The sequence below is a fragment of the Panthera pardus genome, unplaced genomic scaffold (assembly GCF_024362965.1).
Source record: "Panthera pardus isolate Hobbes unplaced genomic scaffold, ASM2436296v1 HiC_scaffold_7, whole genome shotgun sequence".
In the NCBI taxonomy this organism is placed as follows: Eukaryota; Metazoa; Chordata; class Mammalia; order Carnivora; family Felidae; genus Panthera; species Panthera pardus.
In genome coordinates, this window is record NW_026527002.1 from 23,079,028 (window position 1) to 23,104,266 (window position 25,239).

Consider the following 25,239-nt stretch of genomic DNA (forward strand, 5'->3'; position numbering starts at 1 on the left):
CCATATTAATAATCCACAGAGATTACTGTCTGATTTTTCATTGCTTTAGCACCAGATTTCTTTCATTTAAAAGTAATAAATTCACTAATCGAAACTCTAGTTAAGATTTCAATAAAGGACTATAGATATCAAAATACAATAAGCATTTAAATATAATATCCTCAGGAGACTATTCATTATAGTACATTAAAAATAAGGGGCACCTGGGTGCTTCAGTCAGTCACCCTCTGACTCTTGATTTTGTCTCAGGTCATGATCTCATGATTCGTGGGTTTCAGCCCCACATTGGGCTCTGCGCTGTCAGCACAGAGCCTCCTTGGGATTCTCTCTCTCCCTCTCTTACTCTGCCCCCCCCCCGCAAAATAAATAAATGAACTTATAAATCGATAGACAGAATATCTTGCAAGTACAAACAAGGCAAAGTATATCTAATTCAGGTGACCAAATATATCTGTTGTGCTAAGTGGACAAATAGTTTTATTTATATTAGGTAACCTCAGGCTCATGAGAAAGGCAATACGCATGTTATACAGAAAAAGACAAAGTAAAGCAACTACAAGAGACATGTGATGCCCTTCTTGCCACCTATGGGGTGTGGACACCAAGTTGAGAGCTGGTAAGCCTGCCACTGGATGCTCCAACTAGGAGACACTAAGAAGAGAATAAGAATGGAAAAACATGCCAGGAAAACAAAGGGAGTTAAGGATTTAGGCCAAAAGAGTAAGGGGGGAGATGGTCAAGACTCTGTGGAAGCATTACCTGACAGGACCACACGTCACCAGCTGCAGGTTTCAGCAAGGCGGCAAGAAAGGTGTCGGCTATCTGCTAGGCAAGGGACATCACCACAAAGAGCAGAGAAGCCCAGCGGACAATACGGAACACCCACACAACGGTGAGGGTCCCTCCTTCCCTACCACGACAACACAGTAAATTCCTCTGACACACCCAGCAGAAAAGCGGCAAGGAGCAGAAGTCTAAGAGATTGTACACATTTTTATTAGAGAATCTGAGCAATAGTATTTAAAGGAACCATTTAAAATCTGAATAGGACTGAGTTTTAAATGGTAAATACGCACTACCAAAGAAGACACCAAAAGGTATCAGGTTATATGTACACTAAATATCTTCTTCTCACATCTGAACTGTAATGTCAGTAAGTACACAAAATGATTTTAAAAATATCAGCATCTTGGGGCACCTGGCTGGCTCAGTCCATCAAGCATCCGACTTCAGCTCAGGTCATGATCTCACGGCTCGTGAGTTCGAGCCCCGCGTCGGGCTCTGTGCTGACAGCTCAGAGCTTGGAGCCTCCTTCTGATTTTCTCTCTCTCTCTCTCTCTCTCTCTCTCTCTCTCTCTCTCTCTCTCTCTCTCTGCCCTTCCCCCACTCATGCTCTGTCTCTCAAAAATAAACATTAAAAAAAATTTCTTAAAAATGTATCAGCATCTTAACACTAGAAGAAATGTTAATTATGTGACATGATAGAGGTGTCAGCTAACCCTACAATGGCAATCATAATGCAACATAAATGTACCAAATCAGTATGTTGCACACTTTAAACTTGTACAGTGTTATATGTCAATTATATCTCAATAAAAATATTTTTAAGAATTAGTAAACATCTGATCACAAGAATTTCTTAGGCATAAAAGGAGCGGGAGAAATCAAACACACAAAAATTATAGATTAGACCATATAATATCTAAAACTGTTGCACATCAAAAACAAACACAAAACTAAAGCCAATTTTTGGTGGGCAGGAAAATTAAACAAAATAGGCAATGCTAATACCTTCTCCTCCATACGTAAACATTTGAAGATTGGTCAAGTAATGCAACAAAAGTTACCAAATTAAACTAGACAAATCAAAAAGGACAAGTGACTAATAAATATTTAAAAACTGTTCAACCTCACAAGTAATCAATAAAACCAAAATTTAAAAACATACCACTTTTTAGCCATCAAATAAGACAATGTATTTCTAAAAGTCAGTGTTGTCAGAATGGAACAGAATATACTCTAAGAAATTAGTACAAATGTTAATGTAATTGGGTAACATTATTTTTTTCAACCTAATATTCCCCTATAGTAATCTATCTTAAGACAATAATCAGTGATGTGAACAAAAATTTGTATGTAAAAATTGTTTGCGGTAACATTGCTTACAATTGCCCAAAAAAGGGGGAAACAACTTAGATGATCAACAACAGGTGCATTTCGTTTATATACTCATCAAGTATTCTTTGTTTGTAGCTGTTTATATCCTTGTAAAGTATAACCTGGCCAAATGAAGCATTATATAGCCATCAAAAATGTTTTTCAAAAGTCACTTAAAAATATAAAAAATGGGGGCGCCTGGGTGGCTCAGTTAAGCGTCCGACTTCACCTCAGCTCATGAACTCATGGTCTGTGAGTTCGAGCTCCACGTCCAGCTCTGTGCTGACAGCTCAGAGCCTGAAGCCTACTTTGGATTCTGTGTCTCCCTCTCTCTCTGCCCTTCCTCTGCTCAGGCTCTGTCTCTCTCTGTGTGTCACTCAAAACGAAAAAACCATTAAAAAAATTTTTTTTAAATGTGAAAAATTGGGGGCGCCTGGCTGGCTCAGTCAGAAGAGCATGTGACTCTTCTGTGACTCTTACAACTCAAGGTTGTAAGTTCGAGCCCCACGCTGGACGTAGAGATTATTAAAAACTAAATAAACTTTAAAAGAAATATATGAAAAATGATCCCTATTCAATGAAAAGAGGGCACAATATTGTACATGTGGAATGAATAAATTATGATATATTCATAAACAAAGGAACACTATTTAGCAATAAAAAATGGCAAAATCCAGATACAGTACAAGCAACAAACAGAAAACAAAAACAAATAAACAAGAAAACCATTATATGAAGTGAAAATATCCAAATAAAAAGAGTACATACTATATGAGTCTATTCATATGAAGTTCAATGACATGCAAAACTAATTTACAGTGATAGAACCATGGTTACTCCTGGGAGGAGGTGTAATAAATGCAAATAGGTATGAGGACAGTCTCAGGGTGATAGAAACACACTGGCGATGTTGTGAGGATATACATATGTAAAAAGCGATCCATTAAAGTATAAATATGTATGTATATACATAAATGATAGTTATCACAATGTACATTTAAGATCTGTGCGTTTTGTGATTCATACATGGTACCTCCATAAAGTACTGTAGAAATTGCATATAAAGGAATAAAGGATAACTTCAATTTGGTTAAATAAATGTGCAAAGAATAAAAAAAATATAGAATACATCAAAATATTAAAGACATTTATTTCTGGAATTACAAGTTATTTATATTTTCTTTTTAACTTTCTGCATTTTCTACATTCTCTACAATGAGTTACGTGACTTTTATAAATGATCAGAAAAAAAAAAACACTTCACATTTTTTTTAATTCTGCCTTGCCTACAAAAGAAAACTCTCTTACACTTGTAACTATCACAAAATTATGCAATGTGTAGAAAGACTCAGTAAATTCTTCCAACAAATTTCCTATAAATTAAAAATACTCATGTTTGTAATGTATTTGGACAAATTAAGAAAAACACTAGCTAAGCTAAGTATCTACAAGTCAACTGAGAACTCAGCACTATACTGTGGCATGATTTTAAAACATGGTCCTGCCTGCAACAAATACAGGGCTCTCATGACTCTATAAAAACTAGTTCCTGAAAACCAGTTACTTTTAAAAATATATTACTTTAAATATTCCTTTGAGCCCGACTTATCTAAATTCCATGCAAAATGCCCAAAGTAAATTCTCTTCACATTGCAAATACTCTTTGAGTTTTAGAAACTTTTACAATGTGCATAAAATAATAAATGAGAACAAAACCAAAGAAGACATACAAACCTCTGATTGTACATGCCCCGAAAGTTGTAATTAGCTCTATAATTTGGGAAAGGCTTTGGATCTAATGGCCTGTAGATGGCAGGCTCTCCCCTTTTCATAGCAAGCCCATTCAGTTCCACAGTTGGAGTTATACTACCTGTTTAAAAAAAAATATTAAAAGCACACAAGTGAAATATTTCCATAATAAATCACACAAGCCATACTTACATTACATGTCATTACCATGAAAGAAGGTGGGAGTCAATGGCCTGTCTGTATGATGGTCTCAGGGATGTAAATACAAACTACATGAACAGGAAAATTGTTTCTAATGAAATCTCTTTGGGGTTTTGGCAACCTTTTTTTATATTCATGACCAAAAATTCAATTTGAAAGTCATACTATTTCAAAACAAGGGAAACACAAGACTCATAGATCGCTTAATCCGAATATTATAAAGTACTGAACTTCAGCATAAATTACTCACCCCACGAAGCTTTCAGTTATTTAATCATTAAAAACATTATCATCTGTGAATATTTTTATATTTTGCTAATCAAGCAGCTGAAGTTAGCAATGAATACAGAGTCATCAGTAATTCTTGGACTTACCTAATAAAACTAAATTTTGAGTTTCTATCACATACAAGACAAAGCAAATATACTAATGCTTTGTATAAATAATCTTTAAAGATATACACTGAAGCGTTTTTGGATGAAGTGATGTATCTGAGACTTCTTTCAAAATAATTCCAGAGGAGAGACAGATTACAAACAAGGTAACTGTTGAAGCTGGTGGTGGGTATAGGGATGTTTACTATCTTATTTACTCTACTTTTTTGACAATTTGAAAAATCCATAATAAATAACACACAATGTAAATTATTACATCGTATTATTTTGAGTACCAAAAGAGGCTATTTAGTAAAACATATGTATATATGTTCCATATAACAAATTATACAAAGGAATCTAAAGTTTTCGGAGAAAGTAGTAATCAGTGTAAATTCTATATACACTATTTTGCTTGAATTACGCCTTCTGCAATATACATTTAAGACTCCGTTCATCACATACAAACATGGGCCCACTTATTGCAGCAGAGAAACTGGGGCTGGCAGAAAGCACCCACCAGGGGTGGGAGAGCCGGACACAAATGCACAACTGGCAGCCATGGCATAAGCAATCCATCAAGAGTCTATAATGCTCACTTCATATCTCATTTCTAAAGCGTTCAAGTGAAGCCGCTAAAGAGTATAAGGACAGGAACTATAACCAAGGTTAAGGGGAAAAATAAAGAGAGTGGAAGGACAGAGGAGGCAAAGAAGGAAAAGATAAGCATAAGAAAAACAGCAAAGCACAGTTAACATATTGAATAGCGAGTCCAATTAGTCCAAATCCCTAATTTAATACCAATACTCAGGGCAGAGGAAGAGAAAGGCAAGAATAAAGGGATTCTCTTTTCCTTCTTTCTTTCCTACAGGATTTTACCAAAGGATAAGTAAAATCCACAAACCTTAAGCATACAGATCCACACATTATTATACATGTAAACACTCAGTGCCCATCATTCAGATCAAGATAGGAACATTTCCATAACCCAGAAAGTTCCATCACGCCTTTTTCCAGGCAACACCCACCTCCCCGAGTTACCTATTCTGACTTCTGTCATCAGAGATTTGCCTGTTCTTCAAACCTGAACATGTATTGTTCTATCTTGCTTTTCACTCAACATAGAAATTTTGTCAAATATATCAGTATTTCAAACATTTTTTATCACTGAATAGTATTCCACTGAATAAATACATTAGTTTATCTATTCTGCTATGAATGGGGCATTTGAGTTGTTTCCAGTTGGGAACAAGTATAAAGCCACAATGTTTTAGCAGACATACACAGTAAGTTCTCAGGTATATGCCTAGCAGTGGAATTGCTAGATCGCAGAGTAGGTTTATGGTTAACTTTATTAGAAATTGTGTAAAAGTTTCTAAAGACCTAACACCAACGAGCAGTCTATGCCTTTCAAAGTTTAAGTTTTTCTTCTTTCATAAAGATCGTAGTTTAATAACTAGCATGTTAATCAATCAGTTGTTAAGATTTATGTCATTCCGAATTTGACTTGGCCATAATCATACAGACACAGATAGCATAAAGTTCAAAAAGAAAAAAAAGCTTAAAAGACCTCATCGTTTAAGTAGGGCAATAAATAAGAAACTGTGAGTTTAAAAAGCACCAGTAAGGTGATTTTAATGCACTAATGGCATATAAATGTCCTCCCACCTATACCAAAATTGGGTGGTAAGCCAGGTAAAAGTATTATATTCATATCATTTGAATCAATAAATGATTTCATGTAAATTCTTCATTTGAATTTTTTTTTTAATGTTTATTTTTGAGACAGAGAGAGAGAGAGCATGAACAGGGGAGGGGCAGAGAGAGAGAGAGAGAGAGAGACACAGAATCTGAAATGGGCTCCAGGCTCTGAGCTGTCAGCACAGAGCCCGACGCGGGGCTCGAACTCACAGACCGTGAGATCATGACCTGAGCCAAAGTCGGACGCTTAACCGACTGAGCCACCCAGGCGCCCCTAAATTCTTCATTTGAAAGTAAGGCTGGTATATTTTCTTCACCGAAATGCTAGACACTGGTCTGTGTGAAGGAGAGTGGAGAAGAAGCAGACAAGTGCACACCAGGCTGAAGAGGTTTCAACACTTAGAGTGAAGTATCCCCACCTGTTTAATAAAGAACCAGACTGGAATCTCTGCATGCACACAGCCTCTCTACCTACACAGAAATGCTTTCACAGAAAACAGTTAAAGAAGAACTTTAAAGTATGAGAACCTCCAAATAATAATTCTAAGTACCACTCCACCATGTGAGAGCTGCACCCAGGTTGCATAAAAATAATCATTACATAGAATCCTCATGTGTTACATGGCTGCAAGGTTGACACAGTCAACACAGAATCCATTTCTATCGGTTTTTCGGTATGTTAAAGGAAACTTCTGTATTTATCAGTGAAAAACAGAACAAGGTTAATTGATTATATATACAAACGTATATAACAACAATTGTGGATTCCTATTATGTGAAAAATGGAAGAAAAATGCCACAACTACTTTTCAAGGAGCTACATAATACTAACACTTCAGGAAACAGCTATGTAGGAAGTTAGAATAGTCCCTGGAGCACAGCAGTCACTCAATAAATATTCGTTCAAAGAATGAACTGATTAATCAACCAAGATGCCTTGAAGAAATGGCTGGTGCTGGGACCAGGACAAGGATAATATGAGATGCCTTTGGAATCTCTTACTGTGCCAGACAGTAAGAAATGCTCAAAGAAAACTGAGGAAACGCTAGAAGGACAGTGGAGTCAACCTGAAAGGTTCATACCACTGGCTAAGTCTGTGACAAATTGAGAACCAAAATAAATAATGATAGATTATAAACCAGTAAGCAAAACAGGAATCCAAGAGTCTATAGTGATATAAATAAATGAACAAACAGAAAAATGAGGGGAAAGAAAATTCTAGGGTAGAATGCCAACTAACAGATCTAAAATAAATGGAATTAAAATATCACCCTTTGAGACAGAATAAATTTCTGTTGTTTTAAACCACAAAAAGAGACAGACAGACAGACAGATAAAATCACCCTTTGGCACTCTTTAGAATATTAATTGATTCAGAAAAGAATCATCAATAGATGCCAAATCTGGTACGTGATACAAACTTTGATGAGAAACAGAATGTTTATATAGTCTCAAAGTTTTTCCTCAGAAAACACTAATTAAACCCTTATTAATTTCTTATTATATAATAAGAAAACATACTTATTAACTAACTTTACAATAGAGAACCCTACAAACATACTCTTCACCAAGTGACAAAAGTCATCACTAATGGGTCAAATCAAAATGGGGTGTGTCCTGCTATATATCACTGAGATAAAACTAGGTCACTGGGATATTCATGCTAAAAATGCATAAATCATGAGGAAGCACCAGATAAACTCAATCAAGGGGCATTCTACAAATGAGGTGGCCTGTACTGTCCAAAATGTCATGGTCATAAAAGATAAGAAGCTCTAAGGAACTATTCCACATTAAAGTAGAATGAAAAGAAACACTAAGTACATGATCCTGATTAGATCACAGGCCTACAAAGGATATTACTGGGACAATTAATGAACCAAAATGGAATCTTTGCATTACATGATAATACGAGATCAATGTTAACTTCCTGTCAGAAGAATGGCCATGTACTTGGGAAAAAATACTTTGAAGTACGAAGGGAAATGGGATCAAATGTCCACAACTTATTCTCAAATGGTTCAGAAATGTTAACAATTGGGGAATCTGGATGAAGTGTACAAAGGAGCTCTATGTACTCTTTTTACAAACTTTACATAAGTATGAACTCATTTCCAAAAAAGTTTATTTTTTTAAGCTTATTTGAGACAGAGACAGAGCACATGAGTGAGGGAGGGGCAGAGAGAGGGGGAAAGAGAGAGAGAGTATCCGAGGCAGGCTCTGCACTACAGAGCCCAGCACAGACTCAAACCCACAAACCGGGATATCATGACCTGAGCCAAAATCAAGAGCTGGATGCTTAACCAACTGAGCCACCCAGGCACCCCTGCATTTTTTTTAACAGGAAAATTATTTCAACTGGCACTCGACAACAGAGATCTTAATACCAACAGACATATGAAAAGATGCTGACCATCATTAGTTACCAGGGATCCAAATTAAAACTACACTGAATTACTATTATACCCCCGAAGAATAGCTAAGAAATACACTATTATAGTCTGACATTATGTATTTGTATGTATTTCTTATGCATGTGGTTTTTTTTTAAGTATGAACTTGGAAAGGGCCAAACTTTTTTTTTTTTTTTTAGACACAGGATTCCCTAAACTGGGGACGGGCAAAAACAGAGGAGGTTTTATTATGTTGCCCAGATTGGAGTGAAGTGGCTATTCACAAGCACAATCCCACTACTCTGACGTGTTCTGTTTCCAACCTGGGCTGGTTCACCCCACCGTAGGCAACCTGGTAGTCCCCTACTCCCAGGAGGTCACTATATCAATCCCACTGCACTATATCAGTGCAGACACTTGATTGGCATAGCACACTACAGCCCAGAACTTCTGGACTCAACCGGTCCTCCTGGCTCAGACTCCCAAGTAGCTGGGACTACAGGCACATAACACCTATATGCCTTATGTATGCTTTGGGGGTTTTGGGGTTTGGGTTTGTTTTTTTTTTTTTTTTAATCATCCTGACCATTTTTGTTGTTGAAATTAAAAAATAAAAGATACTTAAATACAATGGAGAACATATGGGGCAAAAGCGAATCATAAAATTTAATGCTGAACTAAGTAGTGAGCTGAACAAAACATTTTGGGCCCCCAAAAACACTTAAAAATGGGTATGTTCACAGTTCACAGCAACTGGCTTATAGGTAGGAGAGTGGTCAAAGTTTTTCCAGCTGAATGTCCAGGGAAATTCTCTCTTCAAGGACATCCTTTAATTGTTGTTCTAATTAACTATTCTTTCTGACCAAAACTGTGATAGTTTCCTTACTGTGTCTAACTGATGCCTCAATAGCTTTCTCATCTTTTCAATAGGTCTAGGAATAAAAGACTGATGTAAGAACAGTAGCTGAGATACCTGTCTTCTGTGTATGCTCATCAACTTCTGGTCTTAATTCATCTTCTGATTTGATTTATACATGAATACATGCATAACTCATGGCCCAACAGTTCCAATATTAGGTCCATCGCAACAAAAATGTATACATACAAGAATGTTGACAACAGTTTTATTTCTAAGAGCCCAAAACTGGAAACAATCCAAATGTCCATCAATAGTACAATGAAAAGTAGATTACACTCATGCAATAGAATACTATATAGCAATGAAACACTATAGTGTTAAATACAACATGGATGAGTCTCACAGATGTAACACTGAGAAAAACAAGCTATCACAAAAAAGTATAGTGTATGATTCCAACAAGCAGGCACAACAAGTTTAAGACAGATAAGCAGAACAGTGGCTTCCTCTGGAGTTGTTTAACCACTAGAAGGGGGAATGAGGGAGGCTTCTGGGGCACAGGTACTGGTCAAGTGTTCACAGTGCAAAAAACCATCAAGGTTCTACAACTGTAATTTGTGCACTTGCTGGTATGCAATATTATGCTCTATTTTAAAACTTTACCTTCAAAAATCTACTCTATCAGCTCACTGAAACACTCAACAGCAGAAACTCATCTCCACTGATCTTTCGGACTCTCCTGTTTCCTTCTGACTCCTTGCTGGTTCACCTCCCAGTCTAATCCTCTACAGTGGACCTGACGCAGAGATGGGCACAGGCTGCTCTTGCTTCATACTATAAGCCCTGAAGAGCTTGTTCTCTAACATGGCTTCGACCATTGGGTCGGCAATACTTGTGCTTCTGTTCCACTCCCACTGCCACTCCCAGTACTACTGCAGAGCAGAGGGTGTATAGTACCTCATGCACAGGAGTTTCTTTTCTTCTTTCTTCACCCATAATCTATGGTTTCCTAACTGATCTTGCTTTTAGCATTTTCCACCTTCAATCCACATACTAAACTGAACTTCCTAAAATGCCATTTTAAACACATCATCCAGTAGCTTGTAAACATTAACCTCCTAAACCATAGATAAAATTTAATCTCCTAAACCTGGCATTCAAGTTCATCACAGTTCAACCCTAATTTATCTCCAGTCTTATCTCTTCCTAGTCACCTACCTGATCTAATTAAAAAACAATTTTTTTAAACCAAATTTTTTTGGTTAAACCAAAAAATTTTTTAACCAATTTTTTTTTAACCAAACCCATAGTCCAGAGTCCTATTTCAAATGCCTCTCCTCAGAGTACTCCCTCCACCTAGAATATTCTTTCCTCACCTCTATACCTGTCTACTCTCCATTCAATTAGCAATAATCACGCCTCGGATAAACCTCATTGGCTACGATACTGCCACTGCACCAAGCTGTCTATGCTCCATTCAAACACCTTATCTTCCTTCAACTACTCTCATCCAAGTTTATCATTACTTGTAATACTGACGGCTGTTATTATTCACTTGGTACTTGATCTTTACCACTGATGTATATGCTTTATGTACACAGCTGTAAAATCTTCACAGAAAAGAAAAATGTTTTCTATCTCTTAAATATATAAAAGCAAACGCATAATACATAGAGGCAGTGGTGTGGCACTAATGATCAATCGGTAATCTGAAGAGATTTTTTAAAAATTATAAAAGGAAACAATCTCTTACTGACTTCAATACAGGTGTGTTTCTTTACTGTAGTAACATTTTGGTTTATTTAAGCTTACCTAATAAATACTAAAATCAGCTGAACAGAAGCAAAAGGACTAGTAATAGGAAATTCATGGAGCTTGAAAAAGAGCAGTTCTTGAAAGGAGTGTCTGTGTCTACTTAGCACATGCCACATGAGAAAGAAATAAATATCAGGCGATTATGAGCATAAGCACAGGAACTCCAGTTAAATACATTACAGAGTCATTTTTGGCAGGAAAAAGTCTTTTTTTTTTTTTTTTTTACTCCATCATAAAAATACTTAAAGTGATATCTATTGCATAGATATAATACAATATAGACATATTGTATAGATATAATATCTACTGTATAGATAGTAATGTATAGAATTATTGAGTCACTATACTATACACCTGAAACTAATATAACACCATATGTTAACTAACTGGAATTAAAATTAAAAACTTAAAAAAAAAAACAAAACTCAGTCATACTCTCTGGTCTTTGTATCCAAAGGTCTTTTTGTCAACATTTAAAATGTAAATAATGCATCTTTGGAGTATCCACAAAGCAAATTTTTAATTACAATGACGTTCCTCATTCTCTCACCTTTAATTATTATTCAGTTTTTTTCAGGTGAGCTATTAATACCTGTTAGCTATACAAGCAGCCTGCTGTAAAGAGAAGTACAGAGAATAACACATACAGAACACAACAACACAACAGAAGGAAACAAGTCAGGGCCATACCTGGGTTATTATTAACATTACTTTTGGGTGGTTTCTGAACTGGTTTGGGAAGTGTAGATTCAGTCAAAGCTTTATTAGCAACAGCTTGTTGAGCCTTCTTTATACTGCTCCCTTCGGATTCCCATGTCTGCTCACCAAGACTCAGTTGCACTGAGAACATCTTCGAAAAACATAAAGAGACAAAGAAAACATTAAATTTTTTCACAAAATAAAATATGCTGTCTGAGAGAAAAACTGATACACCACAGAATCAAAATTTTAGAGCTAGAGGTGACCTTACAGATTATTTGCAACAAAAATCTTATTCTACCAGTGAAATAATTTTAAGAGATTGTACCAGATTCTGTTCTATCCTATTTGAAGGCTTAGTGGCAGCTCTAAGTGTGCATTTTGGGTAGAATAAATCAAGAAGAAATCATTTCCCTAAATAGATTCATATTGTTAAGCATTCAAACAGTCCTCAAAAAAACAGCAGAATAAAGAATAAGAGAAACTGTAAGAAAATCCACAAGGCCCTGTCTCTGTAACACTTACAAAATCTAATTCCTTAAATTTTATACTTAATACAATCTAGTCAAAAAACAGGCAACCTTACTGAATATTGTGTCACCAGGAAACTCTCAATCTTCCACAACCAACATTTAACCAGTCACCAAATTCTGTTAATTTTAATGTCATAAGTAGTTCTCAAATGTCTCTCTAAAAAAAAACAAAAAAAAAACCCTCAAATCCAACACCCCAACTTCAGGCTAAAAACCTTTAATTTTTCCCATTCTAGCATGGCACAAAAGTTCTATCTGTCCATCTTCATTTCATACCTACTCTTTCCCTTGCCATCCAAACATTCCATCCACACCATTATTTCCATACAAACCCAAAACTTATTCACCTTTAAAATGGAGGATTAAGTTATAAAATACACACATAATCTGCTGTTTTACTCCACAGATAGCTTACTAATTTGTAGGAATACAAAGTAATAAAAAATATATGTGTATTACAATTACTAAGAAATAAATGTGTATTTGTAGAAAGGAGGTCAGGTAGAAAGTACCCTAACCAACTGATTAAAGTCAGCATCATCCATAATCACACAAACGGTATCATGTACCTCCTGATACAACCCAATGAGAACTATTTGGTATTCCTGGCCAAAAATGTTTAGCCTGAATCTAATCATAGGGGGAAAATCAGACAAACCTAGATAATGGCATATATTCTACATGACAAATGGCCTCAACTCTTCAAAAATGTCAATGTCATGAAAGGAAAAAAACACAACAAAAGAATGCCATAATCTGGATTTGTCTGGTTTTTCACCCTATGATTGGTCTGTATGATTTAAACTCTCCTGCCTCCTGATCTTGTAGATGTCACTATTTTCCTAGGCTCACAGGCAAGACACCTTTGAGTGGTCTTACTTATCTCCTCCATTTCTCTCATCATTCTTTCCTGCAAACAACTATCAAACTACTGATTCAACTTCAAAAATATTTTTCAGATTTGGCCTCCTCTCTTTATACTCTTTGCCAATGTCTTAGCAAAGAATATCAACCTCTCTCTCCTAAACTACTATGAGACCATCCTAACATCATTCTCTTAACATAAGACTTTCCCATTCACACTATCCTCCTTACCACCATCAACATAAACACTCTATAAAATACAAATGTATCCAAGTCAATCCTCTGCTTTTCAGAAACTTCTCTACAGAATCCCACCAGATTATTATACATCTAAAACTAATACAATGTTATATGTCAACTATATCTCAATAAAACTGGAAAAAATTAAAAGAACCCCAATAATTTCCAGTAGGAATCATGGGACGCACTGTTTATGAGTTTAAGTGGTAGCTTTACCATTTACTATATACAAAGTTAAGAAAATGACTTATTCTTTCTGTTTCCTTACTTCTTTAGTAAAATGGCACTAAAAAGAACACATAGGATTGTTGTGAAAATTTTAAAAAAATGACGTAAATGCCCCCATTAGAAAGGTAGAGACTGTCAAAAGCAAAATCCAACCACATGCTACCTACAAATACTGCATTTCAACTATGAAGACGCAGTTTAGTCCTCGCTTCAGCAGCACATATACTAAAATTGGAACAATACAGAGAAGATTAAAGATTAGCATGGCCCCTGCAAGGATGACATAGTTTAAAAGCAATGGGATAGAAAAAAAAATGTGCCATGCTAACATATCAAAGAAAAGTCAGAATGGCCATATTAATATCAAAGTAGATTTCAGAGTAAAGATTAATACCCAGGATAACAAAGTTTATTTCATGATAAATGGGCCAATTAATCAAGAAGACATAACAATTTTAAACATTTAGTCAACTAGTAACACAGCTTTAAAATATATGAAGCAAAAACTAATAGAACTGCAAAGAGAAGTTGAAAATGCACAATTTACATCAGAAATTCAATGCCTTCTCCTCTTAATAAGTGATATAACAATTAACAAGTACATTTGTCCTCTATTTCTCACAAAACATTCACCAAGAAATAAAATATTCTGGACCATAAAACAAGTCTCAATAAATTCAAAGGATTCAAGTGATGCAAAGTATGTTCTCGGACCACAATGGAATTAAGTTATAAACTAATAACAGAAAAATCTCTGGAAAATTTCCAAACATTTGGAAACTAAATAACACATTTCTAAATAAAGGGTAAAAGATTAAATCAAAAGGGAAATTAAAAGGTATTTTAAACTGAACAAAAATGAAAACACCACATCTTGGAAAGTAACACTAAAACAGTACTAACAGGAAATTTCTAGCACCAAATACCTATTCTAGAAAAGACATAAGGTCTCAAATAAGTTAGCTTTAGCTTTCATCTTATGAAACTAGAAAAAGAAGAGCAAATCAAATCTGAAGTTAACAGGAAAAAAAAAGTAATAAAGATAAAAGCAAACATTAACGAAATATAAAATAAACTCTATAAAACCAAGAGCTGGTTCACTGCAGAGGTCAACAAAATTGGTAAACCTATAAACAGACTAATCTTGGAAAAAAAAAAAAAAAAAAGACATAAATTACCAGTATCAGGAAATGAGAGAAGTGATATCACCCCAGATTCTTAAAATAATAAAAAGATAAAAAGGGAGTATTTTTAACAATTTCATGCCAATAAACTTAACAACTTAAATTCTGTGAAAGACACAATTATTAAGCTTATTCAAGAAGAAATAAGTAACCTGAATAGCACTATATATGTTAAAGAAACTGAATCTGCAGTTTAAAATCTTTCCACAAACAACAACAACAACAACAAAAACCTCCAGGTCCAGATAGTTTTAATGATAAATTATACTAAGTATTTAAGAAAGAAATAATAACAATTCCCACAAACTCTTCCCAAAAATTGAAGGAGGAACACTCCTCAACTTATTCTATGAAGCCAGGATTACTTGAATACTAAAGTCAGAGTAAGATACTATTAAGAAAAACAGTATAAACCAAAACTACAGACCAATATCTCTCATAAAGATAAATGTAAAAATCCTTCAGAAAATATTAACAAGGAATGCAGACAGGTGCAGCTTCTCTGGAAACAGGTTCTTCAAAAGGTTAAAAGTAGAACTACCCTATGATCCAGCAATTGCACTACTAGGTAATAACCCAAAGAATTAAAAAAATACTAATTCAAAGAGATACATGTACCCTAATGTTTACAGCAGCATTATACATACAATAGCTAAATTATGGAAACAACTCAAGTTTCCATCGACTGATGAATGGATAAAGAAGATGTGGCATGAAGGGAAGACCCAAAAGGTGAGCTACAGATCTCTCAACAGAAACTTGGCAAGCCAGAAGGGAGTGGCATGATATATTCAACATGCTGAATGGGAGAAATCTGCAGCCAAGAATACTCTATCCAGCAAGGCTATCATTCAGAATAGGAAAGATGAAGATTTCCCAGACAAACAAAAACTAAAAGAGTTTATGACCACTAAACCAGCCCTGCAAGAAATGTTAAAGGGAATTCTCTAAGTGGAAAGGAAAAACCAAAAGTGACAAAGACAAGAAAGGAACAGAGAAAATCTCCAGAAACAAAGACAAAACAAGTAATAAAATGGTACTAAATACATATCTATCAATAATTCTTCTGAGGTAAATGGACTAAATGTTCCAATCATAAGACACAGGGAGTCAGAATGAATAAGAAAACAAGACCCATTTATATGCTATACACAAGAGACTCATTTTAGACCTAAATACACCTGTGGACTGAAAGTGAGGGGATGGAGAAACACTTATCATGCAAATGGACTTGACTATATCATAATAAAGGGGATTACCCAACAAGAAGATTTAGTAATTTTAAATATTTATATATCCAACATGGAACCACCTAAATATATAAAACAATAACAAACATGAAGAAACTCATTGATAATAAAACAATAATAGTAGAGGACATTAACACCCAACTTACATCAACAGATAAATCACATAAGCAGAAAATCAACAAGGAAATGTGACGTTGAATAATACCCTGGACCAGATGGACTTCACAGATATATTCAGAACATCCCATCCTAAAGCAGTAGGATACACATTATTTTCTTTTCTTGTTTTTCTTCAAGTAAGCTCCATGCCCATCATGGGGCCCAACAGTGGGCTTCAACTCAAGACCCTGAAATCAAGACCTGAGCTGAGATAAAGAGCAGACACTTAACCGACTGAACCACACAGGAGCTTCCAAATACACATTCTTTTCAAGTGCACATAGGATATTCTCCAGAATAGATCACATAATTGATCACAAATCAGGCCTCAACAAGTACAAAAAGAATGAGATCATACCATGCATATTTTCTGACCAAAATACTATGAGGTCAAACACAAGAAAAACCGGCAAGAGTACAAAGTCATTCTTCTAAATAATGAATGGGTCAACCAGGAAATCAAAAAAGAAATTAAAAATACATGGAAACAAATGAAAATGAAAACACAATGTCCCAAAACCTTTGGGATTGAGCAAAAGTAGTCACAAGAGGGAAGTATATAGCAATACAGTCCTACTTCACGAAGCAAGAAAAATCTAACATAAATAACCTAAGCTTACACCTAAAGGAGCTAGAAAAAGAAAAACAAATGAAGCTTAAATCCAGCAGAAGAAGGGAAATAACAAAGTTTAGAGCAAAAATTAAATGATATAGAAACTAACAGATCAATGAAACCAGGAGCTGTTTCTTTGAAAAATTAATAGAATTGATAAATCTCTAGCCTGACTTATCAAAAAGAGAAAGAACACAAATAAATAAAATCACAAATGTGAGAAGAAAAAGCACAACCAATGTCACAGAAATACAGTTATAAGAGAATATTATAGAAACTATATGCCAACAAGTTGGACAACCTGGAAAAAAAGGATATATTCCTACAAACATATAAACTACCAAAACACAAACAGGAAGAAATAGAAAACTTGAACAGACTGATACCCAGCAAAGAAACTGAATCAGTAATCAAAAATCTCCCAACAAACAAAAGTCCAGGGCCAAATGGCTTCACAGGGGAATTCTACCAAACATTTAAAGAACAGTTAATACCTATTCTCAAACTATTCCAAAGAAAAAGAAATGAAAGGAAAACTTCCAAATTCATTCTATGAGGCCAGCATTACCCTGACACCAAAACCAGACAAAGACTCCACGAAAAAAGAACTACAGGCCAATATCCCTGATGAACACTGATGCAAAATTCTCAATAAGATACTATCAAATTGTGTTTTGTCCAACAGTACCTTAAAAGAATCCTTCACCATGATCAAGTGAGATTTATTCCCATTTGCAAGTGTGGTTCAATATCCATAAACCAAGCAATGTGATACACCATATTAATTAAAGGATAAGAACCGGGGCGCTTGGGTGGCTCAGTCAGTTAAGCGTCAGACTTCAGCTCAGGTCATGATCTCACAGTTTGTGAGTCTGAGCCCCTCATTGGGCTCTGTGCTGACAGCTCAGAGTCTGGAGCTTGGTTTGGATTCTGTGTCTCCCTGTCTGCCCCTCCCCCATTCTCACTCTGTCTCTGTCTCTCTCTAAAAATAAACAAACATAATAACAAACAAACAAATAAATAAATGGATAAGAACCATATGATCCTCTCAAGAGATGCAGAAAAAGCATTTTATAAAGTACAATATCCATTCATGATAAAAAAAAAACCTCAACAAAGTAAGGTTAGAGAGAACATACCGAGAACATACCTCAACATAATAAAGACCACAGTTAATATCATACTTAATGGGGTAAAACTGAGCTTTTCCTCTACTTTCAGGAACAAGTCAGAGATGTCCATTCTCACCATTGTTATTTAACATAGTAGTAGAAGTCCTAGCCTCAGCAATCAGACAACACAAAGAAATAAAATGTATCCAAATCAGCAAAGAAGTCAAACTTTCAGTATTTCCAGATGACATGATACTCTACATAAAAAAATCCAAAAGACCCCCCCCACCCCAGAACTTGCTAGAACTGATACACAAATTCAGTAAAATTACGGAATACAAAATCAACATACAGAAATCTGTTGCATTTCTATACACCAAAATGAAGCAGCAGAAGGAGAAATCAAGGAATCAATCCCATTTACAATTGCACCAAAAAACAAAAACTTAACCAAAGAGGTAAAAGATCTGGACTCTGAAAACTATAAAACAATGATGAAAGAAACTGAAGATTACACAAAGAGATGGAAAAACATTCCATGCTCATGCACTGGAAGAGTAAATATTGTTAAAATACCTGTACTACCCCAAGCAATCTACACATTTAATGTAATCCTTATCAAAATAACCACAGCATTTTTCACAGACTTACAACAAATAATCCTAAAATTTGTATGGAACCACAAAAGACCCCAAATAGCCAAAGCCACCTTGGGGAAAAAAAAAAACAAACAAAACAACAAAGCTGGAGGCATCACAATTCCAGACTTAATGCTACATTACAAAGCTGCAGTGATCAAGACAGTACGGTACTAGCACAAATATAGACACAAAGATCAATAGAACAGAATAGAAAACCCAGAAATGAACCCACAATGGTATGACCAATCTTCAACAAAGCAGGAAATAATATCCAATGGAAAAAAGTCTCTTCAACAAACGGTGCTGGTGAAACTGGACAGTAACATGCAAAAGAATCAAACTGGATCATGTTCTTATATCATACAAAAAAAAAATAAATTCAAAATGGATGAAAGACTTAAATATGAGACAGGAAACCATTAAAATCCGAGAGAAGAATACAGGCAATAACCTCTTTGATACTGGCTGTAGCAAGTTCTCACTAGATAGGTCTCCTGAAGCAAGGGAAACAAGAGCAAAAATCAACTATTGGGACTTCACCAAAATTAAAAGCTTCTGCACAGCAAAGGAAACAAAACAAAACTAAAAGGCAACCTATGGAATGGAAGAAAATATTTGCAAATGACCTGATAAAGAACTAATATCCAAAATCTATAAATAACTTATAAAACTCAACACCGAAAAACAAATAATCCAGTTTAAAAATGGGCAAAAGATGGGCACCTGGGTGGCTCAGTCAGTTTAGCGTCTGACTTTGGCTCAGGTCATGACCTCGCCATTTGTGAGTTCAAGTCCTGTGTCTGGCTCTATGCTGACAGCTCAGAGCCTGGAGCCTGCTTCGGATTCTGTGTCTCCCTCTCTTTCTGTCCTTCCCCTGCTCGTGCTCGCTCTCTCTGTCTGTCTGTCTCTCTCTCTCTCTCTCTCAAAAGTAAATAAACATTAAAAAAAATTTTTTTTAATGGGCAAAAGACATAGACATTTTTCCAAAGAAGACATACAGATATGAAGTGAAATATCACTTCACACCAGTTAGAACAGCTAAGATTAACAACACAGGAAACAACAGGTATTGGATGTGGAGAGGATGTGGAGAAAGGGGAATCCTCTCACACTGTTGGTGGGAATGCAAACTAGTGCAGCCACTCTGGAAAACAGTATGGAGGTCCCTCAATTAAAAAAAGAACTACCCTACAATCTAGCAATTGAACTATTAGGTATTTACCCAAATGACACAAAAATACTGATTCGCAGGGGCATATGCACCCCAATGTTTGCAGCAGCATTATCAACAATAGCCAAATTACGGAAAGAGCCTACGTCCATCAACTGATGAATGGATAAAGAAGATGTGGTATATATATAATGGAATATCAGTCATCAAACAGAATGAAATCTTGTCATTTGCAACAATGTGGATGGCGCTAGGGTGTATTATGCTAAGTGAAATAAATCAGTCAGAAAAAGACAAATACCATATGATTTCACTCATATGTGGAATTTAAGAAACAAAACAGAGGAACATAGGGGAAAGAAAAAGCGAGGCAAATCATAAAAGACAGTTTTAACCATAGAGAATAAACTGAGGGTTGCTGGAGGGGAGATGGACAGGAGGATGGGCTAAATGGGCGATAGATATTTAGAAAGACACTTGTTGATGGGGCCCCTCGGTGGGTCAGTCGGTTGAGCGTCCAACTTCAGCTCAGGTAATGATCTCGATATTCGTGGGTTCGAGACCCATATCAGGTTCTGTGCTGACAGCTCAGAGCCTGGAGCCTGCTCCAGATTCTGTGTCTCCCTCTCTATCTGCCCATCCTCCCCTCCCCGCTCATGCTCTGTCTCCCTCTCTCTCTAAATAAGTTTTTTTTTTTTTTAATTTATAATAAAATAAATAAATAAAGAGAAAGACACTTGTTAAGGTGCCTGGGTGGCTCAGTCATTTGAGTGTCCTACTTTGACTCAGGTCATTATCTCACGGTTCATGAGTTTGAGCCCCACATCAGGCTTGCTGCTGTCTGCGCAGAGTCTGCTTCAGATCCTCTGTCCCCTCTCTCTGCCCCTCTCCCACTCATTCTCTCTCTCCTGTGTCTCTCTCTCCCTCTCTCAAAAATAAACATTAAATTTTTTTTTAATATTTTAATAAAAAAATCTTTAAAATGTTTTTAATTTTAATTAAAAAAGAAAAAAAAGAAGGGCACTTATGATAAGCATTGAATGTTATATGTAAGTGATGAACCACTAAATTCTACTCCTGAAACTAATATTACACTATATGTTAACTAACTAGAGTTTAAATTAAAACTTGAAACAGAAAAAAAAAAAAAAAAAAAAAACAGAACTACCCTACAATCTAGCAATTGCACCATTAGGTGCAATCTCTACCCAAAGGATACAAAATACTTATTCAAAAGGATACATACACCCAATGTTCATAGCAGCATTATCAACAATAGCCAAAGTATGGAAAGAGCTGAAATGTCCACTGAGTGGTGAATAAAGAAGATGACAGATAGATAAAGATATTGATACAGATACAGATACATAGATGTAGATATAGATATAGACATAGATTTAGATTTAGATGATATAGATATAGATGTAGATATAGATGTAGATACACACACATATACATACATACATACAATAGAGTCTTATTCAGCCATAAAAAGGAATGAAATCTTGCCACTTGCAAAGACCCGGATGGAGCTACAGAGTATTATGCTAAGCAAAATAAGTCAGAGAAAGACAAATATCACATGATTTCACTCATGTGGAATTTAAGAAACTAGACAAATGAATAAAGGTGGGGGGAAGAAAAGAAAAAGTGAGGTAAAGCAAGAAACAGACTCTTAACTATAGAGAACTGATGGTTACCAAAAGGGAGGTGGGTAGGGGGATGGGTAAAATAGGCGATGGGGAGTAAGTAGTGCACTTGTTGTGATGAGTAGGTGTTGTATGGAAGTGTAGAATCACTACACTGTACACCTGAAACTAATATTATACTGTATTTTAACTAACTGGAATTTAAATAAAAACTTAAAAATATACATATATATTAACAAATGGAATCCATCAATATAGAAATGAGATTATAACTAAGTATTTTAATACATTATAACTAGGTGTTTTATCCCAGGAATTCAAGGGTAGATTCTACATCTGAGAATCAATCAATGTAATTCACAACATTGAGATTAAAAACAGAAAAACCATATATTACCATCTCAATCAATGCAGAAGAACCAACATGACAAAAATCAACATCTATTCATGTTAAAAACTCTCAGTAAATATTAAGTAGAAAAGAATTCTTCAATCTGATACAAAGCATCTACAAAAAAAAAAAAAGGTACACCTAATATCATAATTAATGGGGGGAAACTGCAATATTGCCCATAAGATCAAGAAGTTAGAGATACCTGCTCTAACCACTTCTATTCAACATTGCACTATAAATTCTAACCAATCCAATCAGGCAAGAGAAATCAATAAAAGACATTAAGATTGGAAAGTAGGATTTAAAGTTGTCTTTATTCAAAATGACATGTGGAACCACCAATAAAATCTTTTAAAAAAATTTTTTTAAGGCTACTAGAACTGATAAGTGAGGTTAGCAAGATTTCAGAGTATAGTACATCAATCATACACAAAAACTGGTGTCTTTTTATATGGTACCAAAATCAGTAAGAACAATTAGAAATTGAAATTTTAAAAGATGTGGTTTACATATACAATGGAATACTACTTGGCAATGATAAAGAATGAAATCTTGCCATTTGCAACAATGTGGATGGAACTGGAGGGTATCATGCTGAATGAAATAAGTCAGTCAGAGAAGGACATATATCATAAGTTTTCACTCATATGTGGAATTTGAGAAACTTTACAGAAGACCATGGGGGAAGGGAAGGGGAAAAAAATAGTTTCAAACAGACAGGGAGGCAAACCTTAAAAGACTCTTAAATACAGAGAAACAAACTGAGGGTTGATGGGGGGAGGTGGGGGAGGGGGGAAATGGGTGATGAGCATTGAGGAGGGCACTTGTTGGGATGAGCACTGGATGTTGTATGTAGGCGATGAATTATGGGAATCTACTCCTGAAACCAAGAGCACACTATATACACTGTATGTTAGCTAACTTGACAATAAATTATATTTTAAAAAAATCAAATCAAATCAATCAAATGTCAACATCAAAAGAAAAAAAGAAATTGAAATTTTAGGGGCACCTGGGTGGCTCAGTCAGTTAAGTATCTGACTTCGTCTTAGGTCATGATCTCACGGTTCATGAGTTCGAGCCCCGCATTGGGCTCTGTGCTGACAGCTCAGAGCCTGGAGCCTGCTTTGGATTCTGTGTCTCCCTCTCTCTCTCTGCCCCACCCCTGCTTGTGCTCTGTCTCTGTCTGTCTCTCAAAAATGATTAAAAAAAAAATTTAAAGAAATTGAAATTTTTAAAATAGCATCAAAAATATGAAATATTTAAGCATAAACCTAAAGACATAAAATACCTGTCTACTGAGAACTACAAATATTGTTGAAAGAAATTAAATAATGTCTAGATAAATGAGAGATACTTTGTTCACAGGTTGGAAGACTCAATTTTTCTACCATGTTAATTTGCCCCAAACTGAGCTACAGATTCACAGCAGTTCTATTCACAATCCCAGCAGGGTGTTTCATAGAACAGACAAGCTGACTTTAAATTTATATAAAAATGCAAAGAAGCAATTCTGAAAAAGAAGAACCAAATTAGAGGGATAATACTACCAGATTTCAAGAATTAGAAAACCACAGCAAACAAAACACAGCATTTGCATAAAGATGAGAAAACAAATCAACAGAATAGAACAGACTCCAGAAATAAACATATATACGGACAGCTGATTTTTGACAAAAGTGCAAAAGTGATGCAGTGAAGAAAGGGTAATCTCGTCAACAACTGGACGTGCATCTACAAAGAAATAAATAAGCCTTCTTCCATATCTCACATGGCATACAAAAAGCAACACAAAACGGCAATTAGATCTAAATGTAAGACCTAAATGTCAAACCTAAAGTGATAAAATATCTAGGAAAAAATGTCGTGAAAATCTTATGATCTTTGATGAGCCAAAGATTTCTTGGACATGAGGCCAAAAGCACAATCTATACAGAGAACAAATGAAGAAATTGGGATTCATCAAAATTAACAACTACTGCTCTTCAAAAGATACTGTTAAAAAAAAGAAAAGATAAACCACAGAGTAGGGGGAAATATTTGCCAAACATATATCTAATACAGGACTTGTATCCACAATATCCAAAAAGAAACATCATCAGAGAAGACACCAGAGTAGGAAGCTCCAATAAAGGCAAAGTGCCTGTCACATAGCAAACACTCAATAGATATTTTACCAATGATTTTTTTAATCATATATACTACTAACAAGCAATGACATAATTATCTGAGTACTCCCATCATCAACATAGTTGCCAAGAATTTATAAATCATCCTTCCATTACACCACACTAGAACAGATATCATAATTTCTAAAATTACAGATAAGACAACTGAAACTCTAAATTACTTTCTCAAGGCTACATTAGCTGGATAATGTAGGGCAAAAATCAAGCCTGACAAATCTAGCTAAGATTTAAAAAAAAAAAAAAAAGGACTATCTGGCTTCAAGACCACTGGATGATACGGTCTCCCTCAATAATAAAGCTACTCCAAAGTAAACCTCCTTGAAGTGCCGCTCCTGGAGCTTTCTCAACACTTAACTCATGCATACCAACAACTTCTCAAAATAGGGAAATAAAGGAAAAGAAGAAAATACCATTCTGTGTTCTTTCTGGCTCTTTTCTTTATACTCACATTATAATAGCCTTCTTTAGAGATATGAAAAATCCAAACAACAATCCATAAAAAAAATGAAGAACTGTATTTAGTTACCTAGGATATACAGCAATATCACAGTAACTCACACTAACATAAGGTGTACTAAATTACTTCTGAATTAAACTTGAAAGTGAGCAGAGAAACAAAAGAGGGCAAGGAAAACATTGTAATTTTTTATTTAATAGTCATAGGTTAAAAGTTGCCATAAGCTGGGGCGCCTGGGTGGCTCTGTCGGTTGGGCGTCCGATTTCGGCTCAGGTCATGATCTCACGGTCCGTGAGTTCGAGCCCCGCGTCGGGCTCTGTGCTGACTGCTCAGAGCCTGGAGCCTGTTTCAGATTCTGTGTCTCCCTCTCTCTCTGACCCTCCCCCGTTCACGCTCTCTCTCTGTCTCAAAAATAAATAAAAACGTTAAAAAAAAAAAAAAATTAAAAAAAAAAAAAAGTTGCCATAAGCTGCTTAGATTCTATAAGACTCAGTGTGGGAAAGAGGAAAGCATGTAAACATAAGACAGATCACTATTTCCGATCAAGAAGTATGTATGAAAAGATAATTCCACACTACCTTGAAGACATTTATGTTTCTCAACTCTG

The 25,239-nt window shown here is 35.5% G+C and overlaps 1 protein-coding gene and 2 pseudogenes across 15 annotated transcripts in view; 1 reads left to right on the top strand and 2 right to left on the bottom strand.

Annotated features, from left to right (window-relative positions):
• STAU2 (staufen double-stranded RNA binding protein 2) overlaps positions 1-25,239 on the bottom strand; it is a 306,645-nt gene that overhangs the window by 243,663 nt on the left and 37,743 nt on the right. For all 15 annotated transcript variants that reach the window (XM_019453291.2, XM_019453289.2, XM_019453295.2 and 12 more), the window contains 2 exons: positions 11,940-12,099; positions 3,892-4,027 (listed from right to left, as the gene is read on the bottom strand). In XM_019453291.2, the coding sequence (XP_019308836.1) occupies positions 3,892-4,027; positions 11,940-12,099 (296 nt within the window). The remainder of the gene's footprint in view (positions 1-3,891; positions 4,028-11,939; positions 12,100-25,239) is intronic.
• LOC128775383 (U4 spliceosomal RNA) lies at positions 10,832-10,898 on the bottom strand (annotated as a pseudogene).
• Positions 14,015-14,127, top strand: LOC128775407 (U6 spliceosomal RNA; annotated as a pseudogene).